Genomic DNA, 20,625 nt, shown 5'->3' on the forward strand with positions numbered 1-20,625 from the left:
ACAGGATGGTAACTATGGACTGGGCACTCGCTTGCATCTGAGCCGCTCAGCAGTGATTTACCTGTGTGCATTGTCTTCATGCTGCTTACACCTGCCATTTGCTTTATATCAAGTGCATATCATCATCTGTCCCTGCGATTGAGGGACATTGTGGAGTGCATGCATGCCTGCTCTGCCATACTAACTGCTGATACAATGAAGTGATACGTGCTGCCTGAATGACACTGATGCTCAACAAACATTATATCCCATTTGCTGTTGTCTCATCTGGCTATTTGCCTCATGTCAAGCACCTTTCATCATTTGCCCCTGCGATTGAGGGACACTAGGACTGCATGCATGCTTGCTTTGCCCTACTAACTGCTGATACAACGAAGTGATATGTGTTGTCTGAATGACACAGATGCCTTACAAACACCATACTCCATCTGCTGTTGTTTCATCCGGTCATTTGCTTTGCATCAAGTGCTCTCCGGACTAACCAATTCTGTTGCTGGCTACTAGAACCCATGCTGTTACAGATAACTTTCTGGTTTTTTTGGGCCCTTTTGTTTTTTTTTTGAGGACTGCAGCCTCATTAAGTTCCTGAGAGCAATTGTCGGGGTTATTTGAGCTACCTGTTCTTATATATTTCTATTATGATGTTTTGTATGTTTCTATAGATGTTTTTCTAATTAATAAAGGGTTTTTTAATCTTTTCATGCACCCAAGAGCCAACTCTCTTTTTTCTGCTAGTATATACTGTAATATCATGTCTTTAGGTGCCCATACATCAGATGATCTATGGGCAGATCGACCAAGAGACAGAACTCTTTCTGATCAAATATGATCACAGAGAGATATGTCAATTTCAGCATGAAACCTCTCAGGAATCGGCCTTGTGATGCCGCATCACTGCCCCCCCCCCCCATGTAAAATGTGCCGTATACTTTACCTGTCCGTGTCCGCCGCTGGCTCCATCCACAATCCGCATAAATGTGCCCCACGTGATTGCTCGCATATACATGACGTCACACACGCACCCACGTTACACCGGCAACCAAATGGGGCGCATGTAAGCGTATTTCTGATCAATACATGCAACTAATTTTGATCCAAAATTGGTCACATCGTCGATCGGGCATGCTTTACCGGCAGTACCGATTTACATCTGATTCAATAATAGTTATTGAATCAGATTGTCAATCGGCCACCAAGTCGATTGATGTATGGTCACTGCACTGCTTTCTTGTTTGCTGGATTAACCACTTAAGTACCAGCGGTCTCTGCTCCCTTAAGGACCAGAGACCGCTGGTACAATAACGACGGAATCCCGATGATTCACGGCATATACCCGCCGCAGAGTCATGTGAGCCGGACAGGAGCCGCTTTCATTGGCTCCTGACCGTGTCTATCAATGTAAGCCAATGGGAGTTGCGTACATTGATAGACAGGGCCAGGAGCCAATGATATCGGCTCCTGACCCGCTCACAGGGCTCTGCTGTCATAGAGACAGGCAGAGCAAGCGAGCTGCGACGGGACATGGCAGGGATTCAGCGGCGAGATCAGCGGGAATGAGGAAAACGGCAGATGCGTGCTGCGGCGGTGATTGAAATCTACGCCCTGCCAGCCAGGTAACCATCAAAACAGGGCGTAGATTTCAATCACAGTGGTCCTAAAGTAGTTAAATAGTACCCACAAACTCATGATGAACCAGAACAACTAGGAGATTGTAAGGGACCAAAAGAAACCAACAAGTCCATTTACTAAAACAAGCTGTGCTAAATGTCAATTTGTCTTCTTAAAATAGAAGTAATTTGCAATTATTCAGCTTTATGTGAACAAGTAAAATCTCCCAGGATACATCACAAATTGAAAATGAAAATTATTTATATCCCTAACAGCCAGGCACACATCTAGAACTGCTGGAGGGCAAATGTGCGTATATTCTATTAATTTGACAGAGCCATGCTAACCTATAATGCATACGGTTGCTTCAGACTTGTTGGTACTCATCAGTACAAGTAGCCATATTAGTCCATACCTTAGTCCATGCCTTGCATTGCACTGATGAGGAGGACCAACAAGTTTGATATAGCTAGGTGCATGATCGATTAGTATGACTCTTTTAAATTAATAGGCTATAGGCATACTTGCACTAGTTCCGGATGAGTGTCTAGTTTTAAGGGACATAATGGAGTGATGTGTCAACTTAAGTACACCTGAACTGAGATCGATACGGAGACTGCCATATTTATTTTCTTTTAAAACAATACTAGTTGCCTGGCATACTGCTGGTCTCTTTGGCATCAGCTGTTTCTGAATCAAACACCTGAAACAAGCATGCTGATAATCCAGTCAGACTTTAGTCAGAAACACCTGATATGCTGCAAGATTGTTCAGGGTCTATGGCTAAAAGTATTGTACGCAGAGGATCAGCAGGAACTGCCAAGCAATTTGCAATGTTAAAAAGGATATAAATACGTCAGCCTCCATATCCCTCTAACTTCAGGTGTGCTTTAAAGGACAACTGTAGCAACAGGTCTATGGAGGCTGCCATATTTATTTCCTTTAACCACTTCCCAACCACAGTTTTCTTCCCCTTAAAAACCAGAGCAATTTTCATATCACACTCCTTCCATTAATTCGCTAATAACATTATCGTTATTAATCACATAGAATTGATCTATATATTGTTTTTTTCGCCACCAATTATGCTTTCTTTGGGTGGTACTTTTTGCTAAGAATTATGTTATGTTACATACATTTTAAAGGGAATAATAAGAAAAAAATGCATTATTTCTCAGTTTTCGGCCATTATAGTTTTAAAATAAAACATGCTGCCGTAATTAAAACCCACATATTTTATTTGCCCATTTGTCCCGGTTATTGCAACATTTAAAATATTTCCCTAGGTCAATGTATGGCACCAATATTTTATCTGGAAATAAAGGTGCATTTTTTCAGTTTAGTGATTTCTAATTATATATATCTAAAAAAAATCCTTTATTTGCAAAATTAACAGTAATATTCCTTCCTGACATTAACATATTAAAAAGTCTATAAGTTACCAATTTTTTTATTATTATTATTTTTAAATTGTCTTAATTTTTTTATAAGTGTTTTATTTGGGTAACTATAGGGTAGGAATGTAATGAGTTTAAATGTAATGAAATGTATGTATAACTATATATAAAGTATATGTGGGTGTATGTGTGTGTATGTTTGAGTGCATTTTACTTTTTGGCCACAAGATGGCAGTGCACTTAACTGCAGAGTACGTAAACCGTAATCGGAAGTAGTTAGTGTACCTGTTTACATGAATGAAATACCTGCGTCAGCAGGATGCCGACTTTTCATTCATCGCAGGGACAGCGATCGGGACGGGAACATGATGTTCCCAGTCCCTGATCAACTTAGCGGTGGAACTGCGGCGGAAATGAGCGGCAGCATTGTGGCGATTCTGAGCGGCGAGGTAAACAACGCGGGTATGATCCGGAGGTGGTGAAATGGTTAAACAATACCAGTTACCTGTCAGCCCTGCTGATCCTCTGCCTCTAATACTTAAGCCAAAGACCCTGAACAAGCATGCAGCATATCAGATCTGACAAGATTAGCTGCATGCTTGTTTCTGGTGTGCTTCAGACACTACTGCAGCCAAATAGGTCAGCGGGGCTGCCAGGCAACTAGTATTATTTAAAAGGAAATAAATATGGCAGCCTCCATATACCTCTCGTTACAGTTGTCCTTTAAGATAAATACTAATACTGTATTTTTTGGACTATAAGACTCACTTTTTTTCCCGTCTTATAGTCCAAATGCAGGGAGCTCCTGGCTTGTGAACACTTGCCAATATGAGCCTCCTACCCACCGCAATGTCGGGGACTCCCTGTACTGTGCCCAATGCGGAGGAGGACACAGGGGGACAAATGGAGGACACATGGGGGACACAGGAGGACACAAGGGAGAATAGAGTAGGACACAGGAAGACACAAGAGGTACAAGGGGACATGAGGTACAAAGGGGGCATAATCCACAAGATGCCCCTCCACCATGGATGCACCAGGTTTAGTATATATACTGTATATTTTTCCCCTAGTTTTTGTCCTCTAAACCTAGGTGCGTCTTATGGCCAGGAGCGTCTTTTAGTCCGAAAAAATACAGTGACTTATGTTTTAAAAGAACCCTGACAGCAAAGAAAAACAAAAAATTATTCATACCTGGGGCTTCCTCCAGCCTCCTTCAGGCTCATTGATCCCTCGCAGTCCTCCGAGGTCGCGTGGATCCTCCACTAGGCAGCCCAGTAATTCAGCAAGTCAGGGGAGAACAGCGCATGCGCAACCTGACCGCACGCACCCCACCGCGCTCTATTACAGGGGGGACTGCACCTGTGCCAACTGGACCCGACTGGATGAATTACCATGCAGCCTAACGGAGGATCCAGGGGCTGGAGGAAGAAGGCGAGGAGCCAGTCAGCCTGATGAGCGCTGGAGGAAGCCAAAGATATGCATTATATTTTTTTTCTTGGTCTCAGGTACACTTTAAGAAGGAAAATGTATGTTTTGCATATTGGATTTAAATTACAAAATAGTTTGGCAGAACAATTCAACTAATGGCATAAGATTTTCATAGCTTCAGTGAGGTGCCAGCACAGTGATAAGACTGTGAAGAGATGTAGCAAAGCAGAAGGGGGTGCAATAGTAAAGCAAAAATACAGTGAGATGATGCAGTAGTGACATAATTTAGTGGCTATTGAGTGGTGAGGTGATGGAGTAAGGTCATGCAGTAGTGAAGTGCTGTGAGGTGATGAAGCAGAGAGGTGGGGGTACAGTGAGGCAAAAATGCAGTAATGTGATGTTGCAGTGAGGTAATTCAGTAGTCAGGTGATGCAACAGTGATGTGTGGTGGAACAGTGAGGCGCGAATACAGTGATGTGACGGTGCAGTGAGGTTATGCAATGAAGATAAGATAGTGAGATGATGCAGCAGTAAGGTGATGGTAGAGTGAGGTGATGCAGTAGTAAGGTTATGGTGCAGTGAGGTGATGCAGTAGTAAGGTGATGGTGCCGTGAGGTGATGCAGTAATAAGGAGATGGTGCAGTGAGGTGATGCAGTAGTAAGGAGATGGTGCCGTGAGGTGATGCAGTAGTAAGGAGATGGTGCAGTGAGGTGATGCAGTAGTAAGGTGATGATGCAGTGAGGTGATGCATTAGTAAGGAGATGGTGCCGTGAGGTGATGCAGTAGTAAGGTGATGGTACCGTGAGGTGATGCATTAGTAAGGAGATGGTGCCATGAGGTAATGCAGTAGTAAGGAGATGGTGCCGTGAGGTGATGCAGTAGGAAGGAGATGGTGCAGTGAGGTGATGCAGTAGTAAGGTGATGATGCAGTGAGGTGATGCAGTAGTAAGGTGATGGTGCCGTGAGGTGATGCAGTAGTGAGATGGTGCAGTGAGGTGATGCAGTAGTAAGGTGATGGTGCAGTGAGGTGATGCAGTAGCAAGGTGATGGTGCAGTGAGGTGATGCAGTAGTAAGGTGATGGTGCAGTGAGGTGATGCAGTAGTAAGGTGATGGTGCAGTGAGGTGATGCAGTAGTAAGGTGATTGTGCAGTGAGGTGATGCAGTAGTAAGGTGATGGTGCAATGAGGTGATGCAGTAGCAAGGTGATGGTGCAGTGAGGTGATGCAGTAGTAAGGTGATGGTGCAGTGAGGTGACAGTGTAATGAGGCGATGCATCTCTAAGGTGATGAAGTAGTAAGGTGATGGTACAGTAAGATGATAAGGTAATCAGATGATGTCATTGTACTTATTTTCTGCTTATTATCACTGGGAATATCTCCTCCGTGGTTCAGCTTGTGATGAATAGCAGCTGATAGGTGGGTTTGGGTGTGGAACATACCGGGTGTGTCTCGGAGAGGCATATTCTCATGGCATCAAGCAGCGCATCCTGTGGCACAGCGCTGGTATCACCACAGTCATGCAGAGAGGCAGCACAGATGGTAGCCGCAGCCTAGAAATGCAGCAAAATGGCAATTATCATACCAAGTACTGTACATAGCCTGGCAGCAGTACAACGAAGGAATGTCATCACCGATTTATATAGTGCTATCATATTCCATAGCACTGTACAATACAATTACAAGACAGAAGCAGAAGACAAAGCAAGCACAACATAAATATCTCAATCCTCAGCCCAGTCATGTTACCCAAGGGATCTGGTCCCGTACCCCGATATGCATCTAGCGTCTTTATGGGGCTCATCTGGAAGAAGTACAGTCCCCAGTATGATGCTATGAGCGATATTTGCTATGTACAGTGCCTTGCAAAAGTATTCACCCCCATTTTGATTTGTACCTATTATGTTACATTCCAACCTGTAATTTGAACGCTTCTTAATCTTAATTTTTATGTGATGGATCTACACAAAATAGTATTTGGTGAAGTGAAACGAGAAAAAAATATATAAAAATTAATCTAAAAAATAAATAAATAAATAAATAAATAAACTCAAAAATGGCATGTGCATATGTATTCACCACCCTTGCCTTGAAGACCCTAAAAAGTCCTGGTGCAACCAATTACCTCCAAAAGTCACATCATTAGTGGAATTAAGTCCACCTGTGTGCAATCTAAGTGTCATGTGTCCAATATAAACACACCTTTTCAGAAAGGCCCCAAAGGCTTCAAAACCACTAAGCAAGAGGCACCCCATGAAGACCAAGGAGCTCTGCAAACAAGTCAGGGACAAAGTTGTTGAGAAGTACCAGTCAGAGTTTGGTTATAAAAACCAATCCAAAGCTTTGAATATCCACCAGAGCACCATCAAATCCATCATCTTCAAATGGAAAGAACATTTTACAACAAACCTGCCAAGAGAGGGCTGTCTACCAAAACTGACAGACCTGGCAAGCAGGGCATTAATCAGAGAAGCAGCATAGACACCAAAGGTAACCCTGCAGGAGCTGCAGAGTTTCACACCAGAGAATGGAGTATCTGACCATAGGACCACAATAAGCTGTATACTCCATAGAGCTTGCTAGGCTTTATAGAAGAGTGGCCAGGAAAAAAACTTTGCTAAGCGTTCAAAATAAGAAGGCACATTTTGAGTTTGTCAAAAGGAATGTGCGCAACTCCCCAAATGTATAGAAGGTGCTCTGGTCAGATGAGACTAAAATATAACTTTTTGGCCACCAAGGAAAATGCTATGTCTGGTGCAAATCCAACACATCCCATCACCCCAAGAACACCATTGTGTACAGTGAGGCATGGTAGTGGCAGCATCAAGCTGTGGTGATGTTTTTCAGCAGTAGGGACTGGGAAATTGGTCTGAGTCAAGGGAGTGATGGGTGTTGCTAAATAAAGGGATATTCTTGAGCAAACCTTGTGTCAGTCTAACAGCGATTTGAAACTGGGACGGAGGTAAACATTTAATTATGTTGAAATGGCCTAGTCAAAGTTCAGACCAGACCTCAATTCAATAAAGAATCTGTGGTTAGAACTTAGATTTGAAGATTACTATTTACAAGGGAAAACCATTCAACATGAAGGCATTGAAGCAGTTTTTTTTGTGAGGAACTGGACAAAATCCCAGTGGCAAGATGTGGCAAGCTTATAGAGACTTATCCAAAGTGACTTGCAGCTGTAATTACCGCAAATGGTGGCTCCACAAAGTACTGACTTTAGGGGGGTAAATAGTTATGACACTGAAGTTTTCAGTTGTTGTTTCCTACTTGTTTGCTTCACAATAAACTAAATAATTTAATTCCAGGTTGTGAGGGAGCAAAACATAAAAAATGCTGAAGGGAGCGTGTGTAAATAGTTACTGCAATGCACTGTATGTATTTCTTGCTTAATGCACTTATTTCTTGTATTGTTTGCTTGCTTGGAATAGTACACTGTCTCTACACTGATTGGTGTTCTTCAGTGTTGCTCTTCTGGGTGTTAGATAACTGGTCTTTTTTCTAAAGATGTGATATGATCTGAAGAAAATGTTTTTGTTATTTTGCATTGTAGATTGCTATCCCTCATCCCATTCCATGCCTGCTCACTGTGTATAGACGATACTTCTGTCATATAATGTTGATTTGAGGTCACCCAGGACACTGTGTCACCCTCTGTGCTATGGCAGAAAAGCTGCAAATTGCCCAACACTCCTTATGACCTTTACACTGACACACACTAACTTACCACCAGAGATGGCACGCCACAGGCCAGGAGGCGATGGAGGGAGTCCTGTGCAGGCGATAGCCTGTGACAAACAAAATCATGTCAGGAGGAGCAGCAAGTGGGACAGTATATGAGAAACAGCACATCAGGTGATTGGTGGAGCAATAAGTAAGGACACCATGTGACAAACAGCACACTTTAGGAGGATGGAGGAGCAGTAAGTGAGGACATCATGTGCTATAACAGTAATCCTCCAGTGATAGGGTGCTTGACTATCCATCAGTTTTATTCATAAATTCTTCATAATAATCCTCGCATCCTTATAAGTGTGCCTCAAATAAATATGACAGAGCCTGTCGTGATAGGTCACAGGCTTAAAGTGAACCAGAGACAGAGCACCCTCATGTATTTTACCATATACTGTATATCAGTGGGGACATTAGAGAAAACACCTACCCTGCCCTCTGCTTCATCATTCACTGTTCAGCCTGCTTCTTATCAGCCCTGATAAAATCCCCAACTGAGCATTCAGGGCCCAATTCCACTTGTGAGGCGCGATTTCGACTGGAAAATCGCGGCAACGAATCCGCATGCGGTTGCATTGCCGTTTCTATGCGGGTTTTCATGCGGAATCGCTCGTGGTTTGCACAACGCGATTTTAACCATGTCAAAGCCGGCATGCATAGACATGGGTTTTTAACCACTTCGCATCCAGACCTTCTTTTCCCCTTATGGACCAGAGCAGTTTTGACGCGTTAGCCATGTCCCTATTTAAACAGCCATAACTTTATCCCTACTCACGACACCTAAATGATCTAGGAATCGTTTTTTTCAGGACATACTAGACTTCATAGGGGGGGTATTTTGACCCAAGAAAAAAAAATTCTATGCATTGTAATGGGAAAAAGAGGGGGGGGGGAAATGAAAAATTGCATTAATACTTAGGTTTCACCAATTCTAGTAAAAAATAAAAAATGCGACAGTAGATAACAAACATGGCACCAGTATTACGTCCCCCAAGGATAGATAGCTGGTCCCCAGTATCAGCCCCCCCCAGTATAGTCAGATGTGCCCCCAATATCAGCCCCCCAGTATAGCCAGATCTGTCCCCCGTATTTGCTAGCCCCCCCATATAAACAGATGCGCCCCCCAGAATAGGGCCCACCATTATAGCAAGATGTGTCCCCGGGATCAATGTTCCCCATTGTAGCCAGATGTGCCCCCAGGATTAGCGCCCCCTCCCCATTATAGCCAAATGTGCCCCCAGTGTTAGGTTATGGCCCCCAGGACCATCAGATGTGCACCCCATTATTAATTCCCCACCCCGTTACCCTGATGGGCCCCAAAATACATTCCAAACCCCCCCCCCTTTTGGAACGCTACCCCCACCCTCCGTTATTGGTAGCCAGATGTGCCCCCCCCTTACTACTCTGCCCCCCCCCGTGGCCAGATCGATAAAAAATGCCCCTGCAAGGATAATATCTCACCTTACCTGGTTCCTACGATCATCCTTCAGCCCCAGCTTCCATTCACCGCGCCACACTCAGCCCTGTGATACCGAGCACCGGGTCCCGACTTGATGACGTCATCAAGCCGGGACCCAGATGTTCGGCATCACAGGGCTGCGTGCACCGCAGTGAAAGGAAGCTGGGGCTGAAGGATGATAGTAGGAACCAGGTAAGGTGAGATATTATCCTTGCTGGGGCATTTTTTTTATCGATCTGGCGTGGAGGGGGAGAGATGAAGGATCACCGCTGTTTGCTACAGTGGTGATCGGTTATTCGCGCGGGGGGGGGGGGGGGGGGGGGGGGTGCCGAATTACAAATTGGCTACAAGGGAACACTTTCCCTTTCACCAATTAGTAAGGCAGCTGACAGTGCCGGGGGGTGCGCTCTGAAGCGCACCCGATCGTGCACAGCAGGGCTGCAAGCAAGTCAGTATATCTACGTCATGGTGGCTTGGAGGGTGCCACAGATGACATAGATATACTGTAGCAGTAGACAAAGTGGTTAAACGAAAATGCACGCGTAAACTATGGGAAAACCGCAAGACTAAAACGCTTGCGGTTTTCCTATTTAGTTACATTACCGACGAATCACGTGCAGGTGTGCGGCATGCAAATTCTGATGGGCCTGCCGTGAAGATTTTTTCTGCACGACAAACCGCACAGAATCACGCAGAATTGGAAACAGGCCCACCCACTTCTATTGCTTGTGTGAATCTGCATGCATAAAACGCATGCAGATTCACTGTAGTGGAAACGGGCCCTCAGTCTGGCTTTGCTCAGGAATCATTATAGCGGAGTCATTATAGCAGAGCCAAGAAGGGGGCAGGCTTGGGCTTGAAAAGACACCAGAGAAGACAGACTAAGCTATAATGATCTCTAATGTCCCCACTAATATATATGGTAAATACACGAGGGTGCTTCGTCTCTGGTTCACATTAAGTACTTACCTAATCCAGGTGATGCTCCAACCCCTTCTCGGTGGCTTTTTGGGAACGTCCGCCTGTGATGCGCGACCTGCCTCCAGCTCGGCAGTCACCAATTAAGAAGCGGCTGCCAAGCTGGGGGCCAATAAAAATGCAGATGGGGTGGCCAGAGCTTCGGCTGCGATTTTGAAGATTAATCGCAATGGCTGCATTTCTGAGGGAGGTACGGGTAAATAACCCTAAGGGTGGACACTATTGATACAATTCTTTGAGTGGTAGCTCGTTTCCGATCATTCATATGATTGATCGGAAACGATCGTTCGGGACCACAAATCAATGAAAATTTCCTAACCAATCTGGTCAGATTGACAGGATCGATTCCATTTGCCCGATCGGATTGGTTAGGAGATTTTCGTCCATTAGTGGTCCCAAACGATTGTTTCCAATTGATTGATTGGAAACAAACTACTGTTTGGTGAAATGTTTTGTTAGTGGTCGCCTCAACACCCCCCAATCCTCCATGTCATTTTTTAAGAGTTAGTCTTTATTTAAACTGTAGACATTTGGGAGGAAAAGAATTTTAAGACTTTTTAGGGGAATTAGTAATAGATTATAAATTAGTAATAGATTATATATTGATGTCTACCCACAGCATCTTCAGAGTATAACATTTTACTTAATTAAATTCACAGAATAAAAAATAGGGCAAAAATCCATACATTTGGAACAATAGAAACAAGTCTACAAAGCAGTGGTCTTTGATTAAAGTAAATCTGTAAGAAAAAAACCGTGCCCCAGGAATACTTACCTTGGGAGGGGGAAGCCTCTGTATCCTAAAGAGGCTTCCCCCATCATCCTCAGCAGAGGGGATCCAGCGCCGGGACCCCCGAAGTACTTGTAGGGGGCCTGTCGGCATGCACGCATGCGCATTAGTGGCTCTCCACTTGGGGTCCAGCGGAAATAAACAAGCCCAGTCGGGTCCGATCTACTGTGCAGGTGCAAGCCATCTGTGCATAGAGTGGACCCGATCCGGACCGGGTTTTTCTGCTGGAGCCGAAGTGGGTGGGGGAGCTGCTAGTGCGCCTGCGCAAGGCACGTAATGTAAATATTATTGCTCTGCACTGTTCGGGAGCTGCCAGCGTTGGATCACCAGGACAGAGGAGAATGGGCAAAGCCTCTTAAGGATCCAGAGACTTCCGCCTCCTGAGGTAAGTACCCCCAGGGGCACTTTTTTTCTTACAGGTTTACTTTAAGTAATAGGAGGACGTATAAGACATCATATTTTACAAGGCTGTGGAGTCGGTACAAAAGTCCACCGACTCTGACTCCTCAGTTTAGGATTCCACCGATTCCGACTCTTCGACTCCGACTCCTCTAATTTGCATATTACAATCTTGTTGATTGAAAGTATATAACATGAAATTTGTCTCTTAGCTGCCAACGCTTAGGAATTTTAAGACAACTGCAGTGAGAAGGATATGGAGACTGCCATATTTATTCCCTTTAGTCATAGACTAAGGCCTCTTTCACAGTGCGATGTTAAAGTTGCACGTTAGAAAATGTTCCAACGCAGACTAACGCACAGCAATGCAAAGTCTGTGTGACATTCACAGTGCACACGTTGCGTTGTGTGTAACGTGTAGCAATATTTAGAAAGTGCTGCATGCTGTGCGTTTAGCAATACATTTGCTGCGTTATGTGTGTTGCACATGCTCAGTATTTTTTTTTTTTTTAAATGTAACTCATGCGCTTTTTTTGTTCCATCACTGTGCGACGAAACCGGCGCACCAAACGCAGGGCTAAAGAATGTACTATAACGTCCAAGTTATAGTCTTTCAATGCGTTGCATTAGAGGCACGTTATGCGACCTTAACGTTGCATCAAACGCACCGTCCCACTGTGAAAGAGGCCTAAAACTAGTCCTTGGTAAGAGTACTTGTAAAAGGTACAGACCGCAACAAAGAACATCTATCTGGCCCTAGGCAATGTAACTGTGGGTACATGTAAGAGTGATGTGCAGGTGCTCTGCAGGGGAATAAGGAGATTCTTCCTCTATTACACATTCTTCATGTACAATCTGAACCAGGTTTATGGGTGATAGACAACACCTGTGTGTTCAATGTGCACAACATTCTCAGTGGATTCCCTGAAGCTCTGTGGGGAGTGCATATGTAGAGTATAGTACTACTGTGTAACAAAGTAAACCTGAGACAGATGAAATTAAACTTTTAAACATTCCTGGGGCTTCCTCCAGCCCCCTTCAGGCCAATCAGTCCCTTGCTGCTGTCGTCCTCCGCCACCTGGATCTTCTGCTATGAGTCCAGGTACTTGAGCTAGTCTGGCGTAGTGCGCATGCACACACCCCGCCACCGGGAGCGTACTACACCTGCGCAGCACTATTGCGCAAGTGCAGAATGCTCCTGGCTGTAGGAACGGCACGTGGCCGGACTGCGCTGACTGGCTGAATTACCAGAACTCATAGCAGAAGATCCAGGTGGTGGAGGAGGACAGAGAGGAACTGATTGGCCTGAAGGGGGCTGGAGGAAGCCCCAGGTATGTATAAAAATTTTCTTTTCATCCAATAAAATTGAAGGCAAAAGAAGGGGCACCGCTTCTTAAAATTCCTTTATTTCGGTGGGGGAAGTAGCAGGTACACAGCAGTGGGGGTGGAAAGAGCCTGACAGCTGTTTCGCTGGTTTAAACCAGCTTCTTCAGAGGCAGAGTACACTCTGCCTCTGAAGAAGCTGGTTTAAACCAGCGAAACAGCTGTCAGGCTCTTTCCACCCCCACTGCTGTGTACCTGCTACTTCCCCCACCGGAATAAAGGAATTTTAAAAAGCGGTGCCCCTTCTTTTGCCTTCAATTTTATTGGATACAACTAATTCGTGGATGTGCACGCTCCTTGGTCCTATGCCCGGTGTGTCTGCCCTGCTGCATTTTGGTGCCAGGTACTGTGCTTTTTTTTCTCTTTTCTTTTCATCCGTCTCAGGTACCCCCTAATTCGTAGTCACCAAACCAAATTTTAACAACATATCAAATTATTTGATTTCATGAGCAAAGAGAGTGCATACATTTGCATAAATCAGCATCAATGCAGAATTATTTCCATCTCATTGACCATCTCTATTAGTGACACAGCTACACATCAGGCTTTATTCTTACAGAATAGATGTTATTTAGTATATATGTTACGGCCAGAACCCGAAGTTTGGCCACTTCTAGTTCTGGCCAGCCACTTCGGGTTCTGGCCGGCCAATGCGCGAAGTGGCCGCTGCGCTGCGGCCAATGTTAGAAATGGATTGATTCCTCTGAGGTTAATGTATCTTCTGGCCGCAGCGCAGCGGCCAAACGTATAACAACTTTGTTAATTTATTGCAATTCAGCCGGCGGCAATGTAACAATTCAAGCCGACGGCTTTTTCTCTGCCTCTCTCTCCTCCTCCCCCCCCCCCCCCCCCCGCCTCTCTCTCCTCCTTCCCCCCGCCTCTCTCGCTCTTCTATGGGCAGCCGGCGTGTCCCCCCTCCAGAGTCGTTCGTCGCGGCAGGGTTATCCTGCCGTTCTTGCAGAGCGGGTGCTGGCAGAAGCGATGTCTGCAGCCTCCCCGCTCTGCTGCCCTGGCGCCACGAACGATTCTCGGGGACACGCGAATCCCCGCCGGCTGCCCATAAGAGGAGAGAGAGAGAGGCAGAAAAAAAAAGCCGGCGGCTTGAATTGTTACATTGCCGCCGGCTGAATTGCAATAAATTAACGAAGTTGTTATACGTTTGGCCGCTGCGCTGCGGCCAGAAGATACATTAACCTCAGAGGAATCAATCCATTTCTAACAGGCCGCATTGGCCGGCCAGAACCCGAAGTGGCCGGCCAGAACTAGAAGTGGCCAAACTTCGGGTTCTGGCCGTAACATATATAAGAGATTCCTGTGTACACATCATATATACTGTACAGTCACAATCAGATATGTATATCTGACTTTAAAAATACAGGGACTGCTTTATTGAAGCAGCACAAGTAACTAATTTTTATTGGTTTATTTTATTTTTCTGGACTAAGCACAGCTATTACTGTATGTATAAATTATTTATGATGACTATTATCTGAGAAAAAGAACATTTTATCACATTTTCTATTTTAATTACAGTTTAAATTCATTAGGAGTCAGAGCATTTTTTCCCAACTCCGACTCCAGGCACCCAAAATTGCTCTGACTCCACGACTTCGACTCCACAGCCCGGATATTTTACACCTCAAAATTTTGCAGGGACCAAATGTTTGGTTGCTGCTACCTAGAGGATCACATATATAACATAGATTTACAATTCTGATAACCCCAAAGTTGCATTTAAAGCCTACCCAAGGCAAAACTCAGGTCAAAAATCAAATACTAACCTAAGAAGAGAGAAGCCTCTGGATCCTGTAGAGCAGAGTTCCCCAACAGTAAATGTTTTGCAGGAAACCACAAACATGCACAGGTGAGGTAATTAGTGTCTCAGCAGAGACACTAATTACCTCACCTGTGGATTTCCACAAGACATGCACTGTTGGTGGGCCTTGAGGACAGAGTTGGGGAACACTGCTGTAGAGGGTTTCCATGCCGTCCTCTGGGCCACTGTTGCCAAGCGTGGTTCCAGCAAAGAAATCCGACAAGAGCTTGTCCGATTTCAAGTTTGTGTTGCTCTTCAGGCACAAGCAAGGCTGTACTGTGTCTGCACAAGCAATTAGCAGGAGATGCTTGTGTACGAGTGGCTCCGTGCTACTGCGTAGGCGCAACCACTCGTGCATAAAGAAGAACCGGTTCTCGATGTGCAAGAGGGTCTAGGCAGCCGTGGAGGTCAAGAGGACGATGTGGAGGATCCAGAAGCTACCCTCTTGATTTTTGACTTTGATCCGAGCTTCTCCTCAGCTTCATGTTAAACTCTACGCGTTTCATATTGCTAGGGAAAGTGGAGCACTCCTCTCGTCCCGATTTGATGTGTCTTGGTCAGTCTGGTGACACTCCAGATCAATGTTGTATCGTAGAAGGAGGGTTTGCCACCATCAGATAGTATTATGATCTGATAGTGCCGGTCCCTCCTTCTACGATACTCTACACATTTCATGAAACATGGTTCAGTTCCTCAGGAGTTGAAGAAATGTTGTCTTAGACAATTGCATTATACTCCCTAAACTTGCTATAGCTCTAAAGCAGGAGGGAAGCCACTCCCTCAAATGAGGGTAAAAAACCCTCCAAGAACATCATAAAGTTTCCCAGTGGGACCGTGTCAGTGACATACACCACGTCATGAGGTCATGGAGTAGCAATAAGCAGGGAGATCACGTGACACACATTAGGAGGTAATGGAGGAGCAACAGGTGAGGGCATCATGTTATTTAACATGAATGTAATATGCGTAAGTGATAATTTATTGATTACTAACGTGCATTAGTCTGCAGTTTACACCAGGTTGTAATGAAGGTATACAGTACATGTAACCATATGTGGTAGACATACACAATACAGACATGTACAGTTACCTGTGTGACGTGTGTGTGTGTGTGTGTGTAATACTATGGAAGACTAGTGACCTAAGCCCGTTTAAAAACAGGCTCTAGGTCTGTCACCGCCGCCCGCACATGCTGCTCGCTCACACACACGCCTGCACCGCCATTTCGCCGTTCCTGCGTCCTGTCCCAACGGCTGTCAGTGTAGGACATGTGCAGTAGCGGAAAAGCACTGACACAGGTACAGGACACACGGACACTTGTACATTATTAGGTAGGATGCACAGCAATGTAAGGAACATTTGCAACAATGTATGAGATGCATGAGTAGCAATAATGATCTGTGTGACACACTGAAGCTATGAGAGGAGGAAACTCACTGGGGTGGAAGAGACTGCAGGCGGAGTCCCAATAATGACACAAGCAGGAGAGACAACTGAATGGCAGGGAGAAGGGAGGGAGAGACCTGGAATAAAGCAAATCACTCCTGTAATATCACAGACACTGCAGCTCTGCATGTCACATTCAGATAATTCTGACAATACCTACATAAATATATATATATATATATATATATATATATATATATATATATATATATATATATATATATATATATATATATATATATACATTATAGACATACACTGTATTCATCTGAATCACTTCAGTCTCTACCATGCCAATAATTCTAAGGGCCAGTTCACACTTAAAGGACATATGAGGTGAAAAAAAAAATTATAAGATAAACAATTGTATCTATCCTCCTTCTCCTAAAAATGACTTTTTAAGTTATCCCATAGTTTTATTTTATATTTAAATCTAATTTTTACGTTCTTACTGTTCCATGGCCTCTTCTCAATGACACATTCATTGAAGTATGCCAGACCTAAAATCTATAGGCCCATACACAAGTCAGATTTCCGCGAACGACGGGTCGTTTGAACGTCCCGTCGTTCCATCGTTCGCCCGCTAAATCGGGTGTGTTTACAGGCTGTCGTTCGCTTGATAAGGGTGAGTTTGAGCGATCCGCCCGGGGGATCGCTCAATCTCACCCTTATCAAGCGAACGACAGTCTGTACACACGCCCGATTTAGCGGGCGAACAACGGAACGACGGGGCGTGCAAACGACCCGTCTTTCGCGAAATTCCGACGTGTGTATGGGCCTTATGAGTGACTGCTCCTTTTTATCTCTTTGCTCTCAGAAGCCATTTTCTGCCAGGAATGTGTTACATACATGTTTTATGGCTGTAATTCCTAATCAGTGAGTGTTACACTATAGTCCGAACCGGTCCCGACCCGGACAGAAACTGTCACTTACATACCTGATTTTTTACTCTTTCAGGCAGAGAAAGTAAAAAAGGAATACAGCCTAGTTATTTGTGTGCTTGGCACTATACATACACGTCTATCTCATCATGTCACATTTCACCTTATGTGTCCTTTAAGCGGATGCAGAACGGAAATGGTAAGTGCATCCGCGAGGCAGGTGCGTTCTGTCTGCTTTGCATCCGCATGCAACAATCAAACCTGTCCGTTCTGCGTCCGCACCCCGTCCGTTCTGCGTCCGCACCCCGTCCGTTCTGCATCCCCACATCCGCTCCTGGGTTTTTTTTATTTCTTCAGTTCCAATTTAACTCTTTCAGGCAGCAAAATAATAAAAAACGGGGGGAAAAAAGCCTGTTTATTAATCTGTTTTGCACTCTACATACACAGGTTTATCTCATCATGCCACCTCAGGTAAACTTTAAAGGGAAGGTCCGAGCAACCTAAAAAATAAAAAAATCCACTTACCTCGGGCTTCCTCCACCCCTGGCAGCCGCCCTGTGCCCTCACGGCAGTTCTGGTCGCTCCCTGTCCCCTCCGGTGCAGATGCCGACCTCTACAGGTCGGCATCTTCCTGCGCTCCAGCGTGCGGCTCACTGAGTAGCACTGACGTCATCCATCCGGGCAGTACTGCGCAGGAGCAGAACTACTGCATCTGTGCAGTACAGTCCGGATGACATCAGCATGACTCTTGAGAGCCGCTCGCACAGGAGCAGCGGACATCTTGCGCCGGAGGGGACCCTAGACTACCAGTGTGGAGCGGAGCTGCAGTGAGGGCACAGGACAGCTGGCAGGGGCTGGAGGGAGCCCCAGGTAAGTGGATTTTTTTATTTTTAGGTTGCTCAGATGTGTCCTTTAACTTGCACTGAGAATCTCTCAGTTTATTATTTCTCTAACAAAAACCTGCTTAAAGGACTTACGAGGCGAACTGGCCCCAAAAAGTTAAATACCTGTATGAAATATCAATGCACGGAGGGCGCCGTCCGCGCCCTCCGTGCTGTTCCGCCGGGTCCCCGCATCTCAATGTGCCCCCCAGGCCGGTCCCGACCCCACAGCCCGGGTCGGGCTCTCCTTCCTCCAGTAAGATGGCCGCCGGCCGCGGCTGTGCAGTCCGCATATGCGCGAGTGCGGCTGCGCAGCTCTAGGGCCTTCCCCCCGATCCACGCAACAGGAGACGGCCTATAGCGTGGATCGGGGGGGGAGGCCATAGAACTGCGCAGCCGCACTCGCGCATATGCGGACTGCGCAGCCGCGGACTGCGCAGCCGCGGCCAGCTCCGGCGGCCATCTTACTGGATGGAAGGAGAGCCCGACCCGGGCTGTGGGGTCGGGACCGGCCGGGGGGGCACATTGAGATGCGGGGACCCGGCGGAACGGCACGGAGGGCGCGGACTGCGCCCTCCGTGCATTGATATTTCATACAGGTATTTAACTTTTTGGGGCCAGTTCACCTCGTAAGTCCTTTAAAGGGACTCTGAGCACCTCTTATGGGCATGCCTTTAAGACTCCGACCAGTACTGCAAAGTATGCATACCTTTCTGTAGCTTGTGCTCTCCTCTTTCATTTGATGCCTGAATCACCGTTCTACACCAAATAGTTTTCATTCGATTTCAATTTAAAAATCACGGCTGCCATCTTGGCTATGTTATAACTTCCGGGTCACCCCTGTCTTCTCTGTTAGAGAAGTGCATTACTGAATGAAGCAGGAAAAGGAAGTGACACGCGTGGCCATTGCAAGAGGCTCCTTCAGAGGGGTCATAGCACAACTTTGTTGGAAGTCGCCTGGCTTGCCGGACACCCCCTACTTCACCAGTTTGCCGGATTTTGTCCCGGCAATTTGAAAGGAAGGGAGGGGTTCCTCCAATAAATGTAAAATATGTTATATTTGTCATCATGCAGCTGAAAAAAGGCTGCTATTTATTATTATAATTTAGAAAATAGATTTTAGTTCTGAAATCTTGTATTTTTAATTTGGGTCCACTTTAAAGGCATGCCTACAAGAGGTGCTCGGAGTCCCTTTAATTAGAACATCCAGAAAAACACTAAAGGTGCCCACTAATGATTGTAAAATCTTACTAAATCTATGTAGTAGAAGGGTAAACGGAGGGAATATACTTCATTGGGATACTTCAGGTAGTCCCTCATTTTAAACAGAAGTGGGAAAATTATACAATCAAGACTGTATCATTAGCAGACACCTTCAGGACTGGAGACACTACAAGTGGTTTTCCGATTGCATGCAGTGTTTTCGCTCCAGTGGAACCACACTTACAGGGTGATCACAGCTCTAGCGGGCCCCCGGGCCTAAGGGCTGTTTCACACCAAAAAGCACCAGAAATGTAATAGCGATTTTCACAGCGCTTTTGCTTTTCTATACTTGTTACAGTGCTCCAAAAATGCTCCGTGCAACGCTTTTGCAATTTAATAACAATGATTGAAGGTCCAGTTTTAGCCTTCTTAAAACAAAGTATTTGCAATTATTTGGCTTTATTTAAAGAAAGAAAAATCGATCTCTGCTCTATTTACTTATCACACATTGCATATATTACATGCAGCATTTATCACACTTCCTACCTTAGCTCCACCCAATGCAACTTACCTCTCCCAGCAGATAGGACAGGACAGGCTGCAGTCCAGAACTGTTACTGACCACCAGGTGGCAGACCTCAATGCTAACATGACAACAAGCATAGAGAACCTGCAACATGACATCACAAGTCATCACACAGCCCCAGAGGAAATCTATGGAAACTAAGAAAAAAATAAACAATATTACCTTCAGCTGGCTGATAATGGTGGGGGAGGGGGGTAATGTTCCCATAAGGCTGGAGAATAGAGACCAAGATTCCACGAGGTACTTCTCTGAGATATATAGAGACACCTACAAGACAAAGACAAGGACCCCATTACAGAGTTAATTAGCTTTTAGCAACTCTGTCCCAAGCTGATCACAAATAACATCTGTTTACCCCAGCCATCCATCTTGGATTAGTTGACGAAAACTCATAAAACCAGGTCTGGCGTATGCTAGGTACACACCATACAATTTTCTGGCAGATTTACCTGCCAGATCGATTATTTCCAACATGTCCGATCTGAAGTTCGATCGTTTTATCAATTTTCCAATCTTTTTTTTAATCTTTTTTTTTTATATAAAAAAAAAAAAAAGATAGAAAAAAACGATTGGAAAATTGAAAAATAAATTGAAATTCAGATCGGACATGTTGGAATGAATCGATCTGGTAGGT

The 20,625-nt window shown here is 45.1% G+C and overlaps 1 protein-coding gene across 2 annotated transcripts in view; it reads right to left on the minus strand.

Moving 5' to 3' along the window:
- Positions 1 to 20,625, minus strand: part of STK36 (serine/threonine kinase 36) — a 177,056-nt gene that overhangs the window by 17,540 nt on the left and 138,891 nt on the right. For both annotated transcript variants that reach the window (XM_068244144.1, XM_068244143.1), the window contains exons 17-21: positions 20,154 to 20,258; positions 19,977 to 20,075; positions 16,432 to 16,517; positions 8,165 to 8,225; positions 5,877 to 5,987 (exon numbers count right to left, since the gene is read on the minus strand). In XM_068244144.1, coding sequence (XP_068100245.1) covers positions 5,877 to 5,987; positions 8,165 to 8,225; positions 16,432 to 16,517; positions 19,977 to 20,075; positions 20,154 to 20,258 — 462 coding nt within the window. The remainder of the gene's footprint in view (positions 1 to 5,876; positions 5,988 to 8,164; positions 8,226 to 16,431; positions 16,518 to 19,976; positions 20,076 to 20,153; positions 20,259 to 20,625) is intronic.

The sequence above is a fragment of the Hyperolius riggenbachi genome, chromosome 7 (assembly GCF_040937935.1).
Source record: "Hyperolius riggenbachi isolate aHypRig1 chromosome 7, aHypRig1.pri, whole genome shotgun sequence".
Classification (NCBI taxonomy): Eukaryota; Metazoa; Chordata; class Amphibia; order Anura; family Hyperoliidae; genus Hyperolius; species Hyperolius riggenbachi.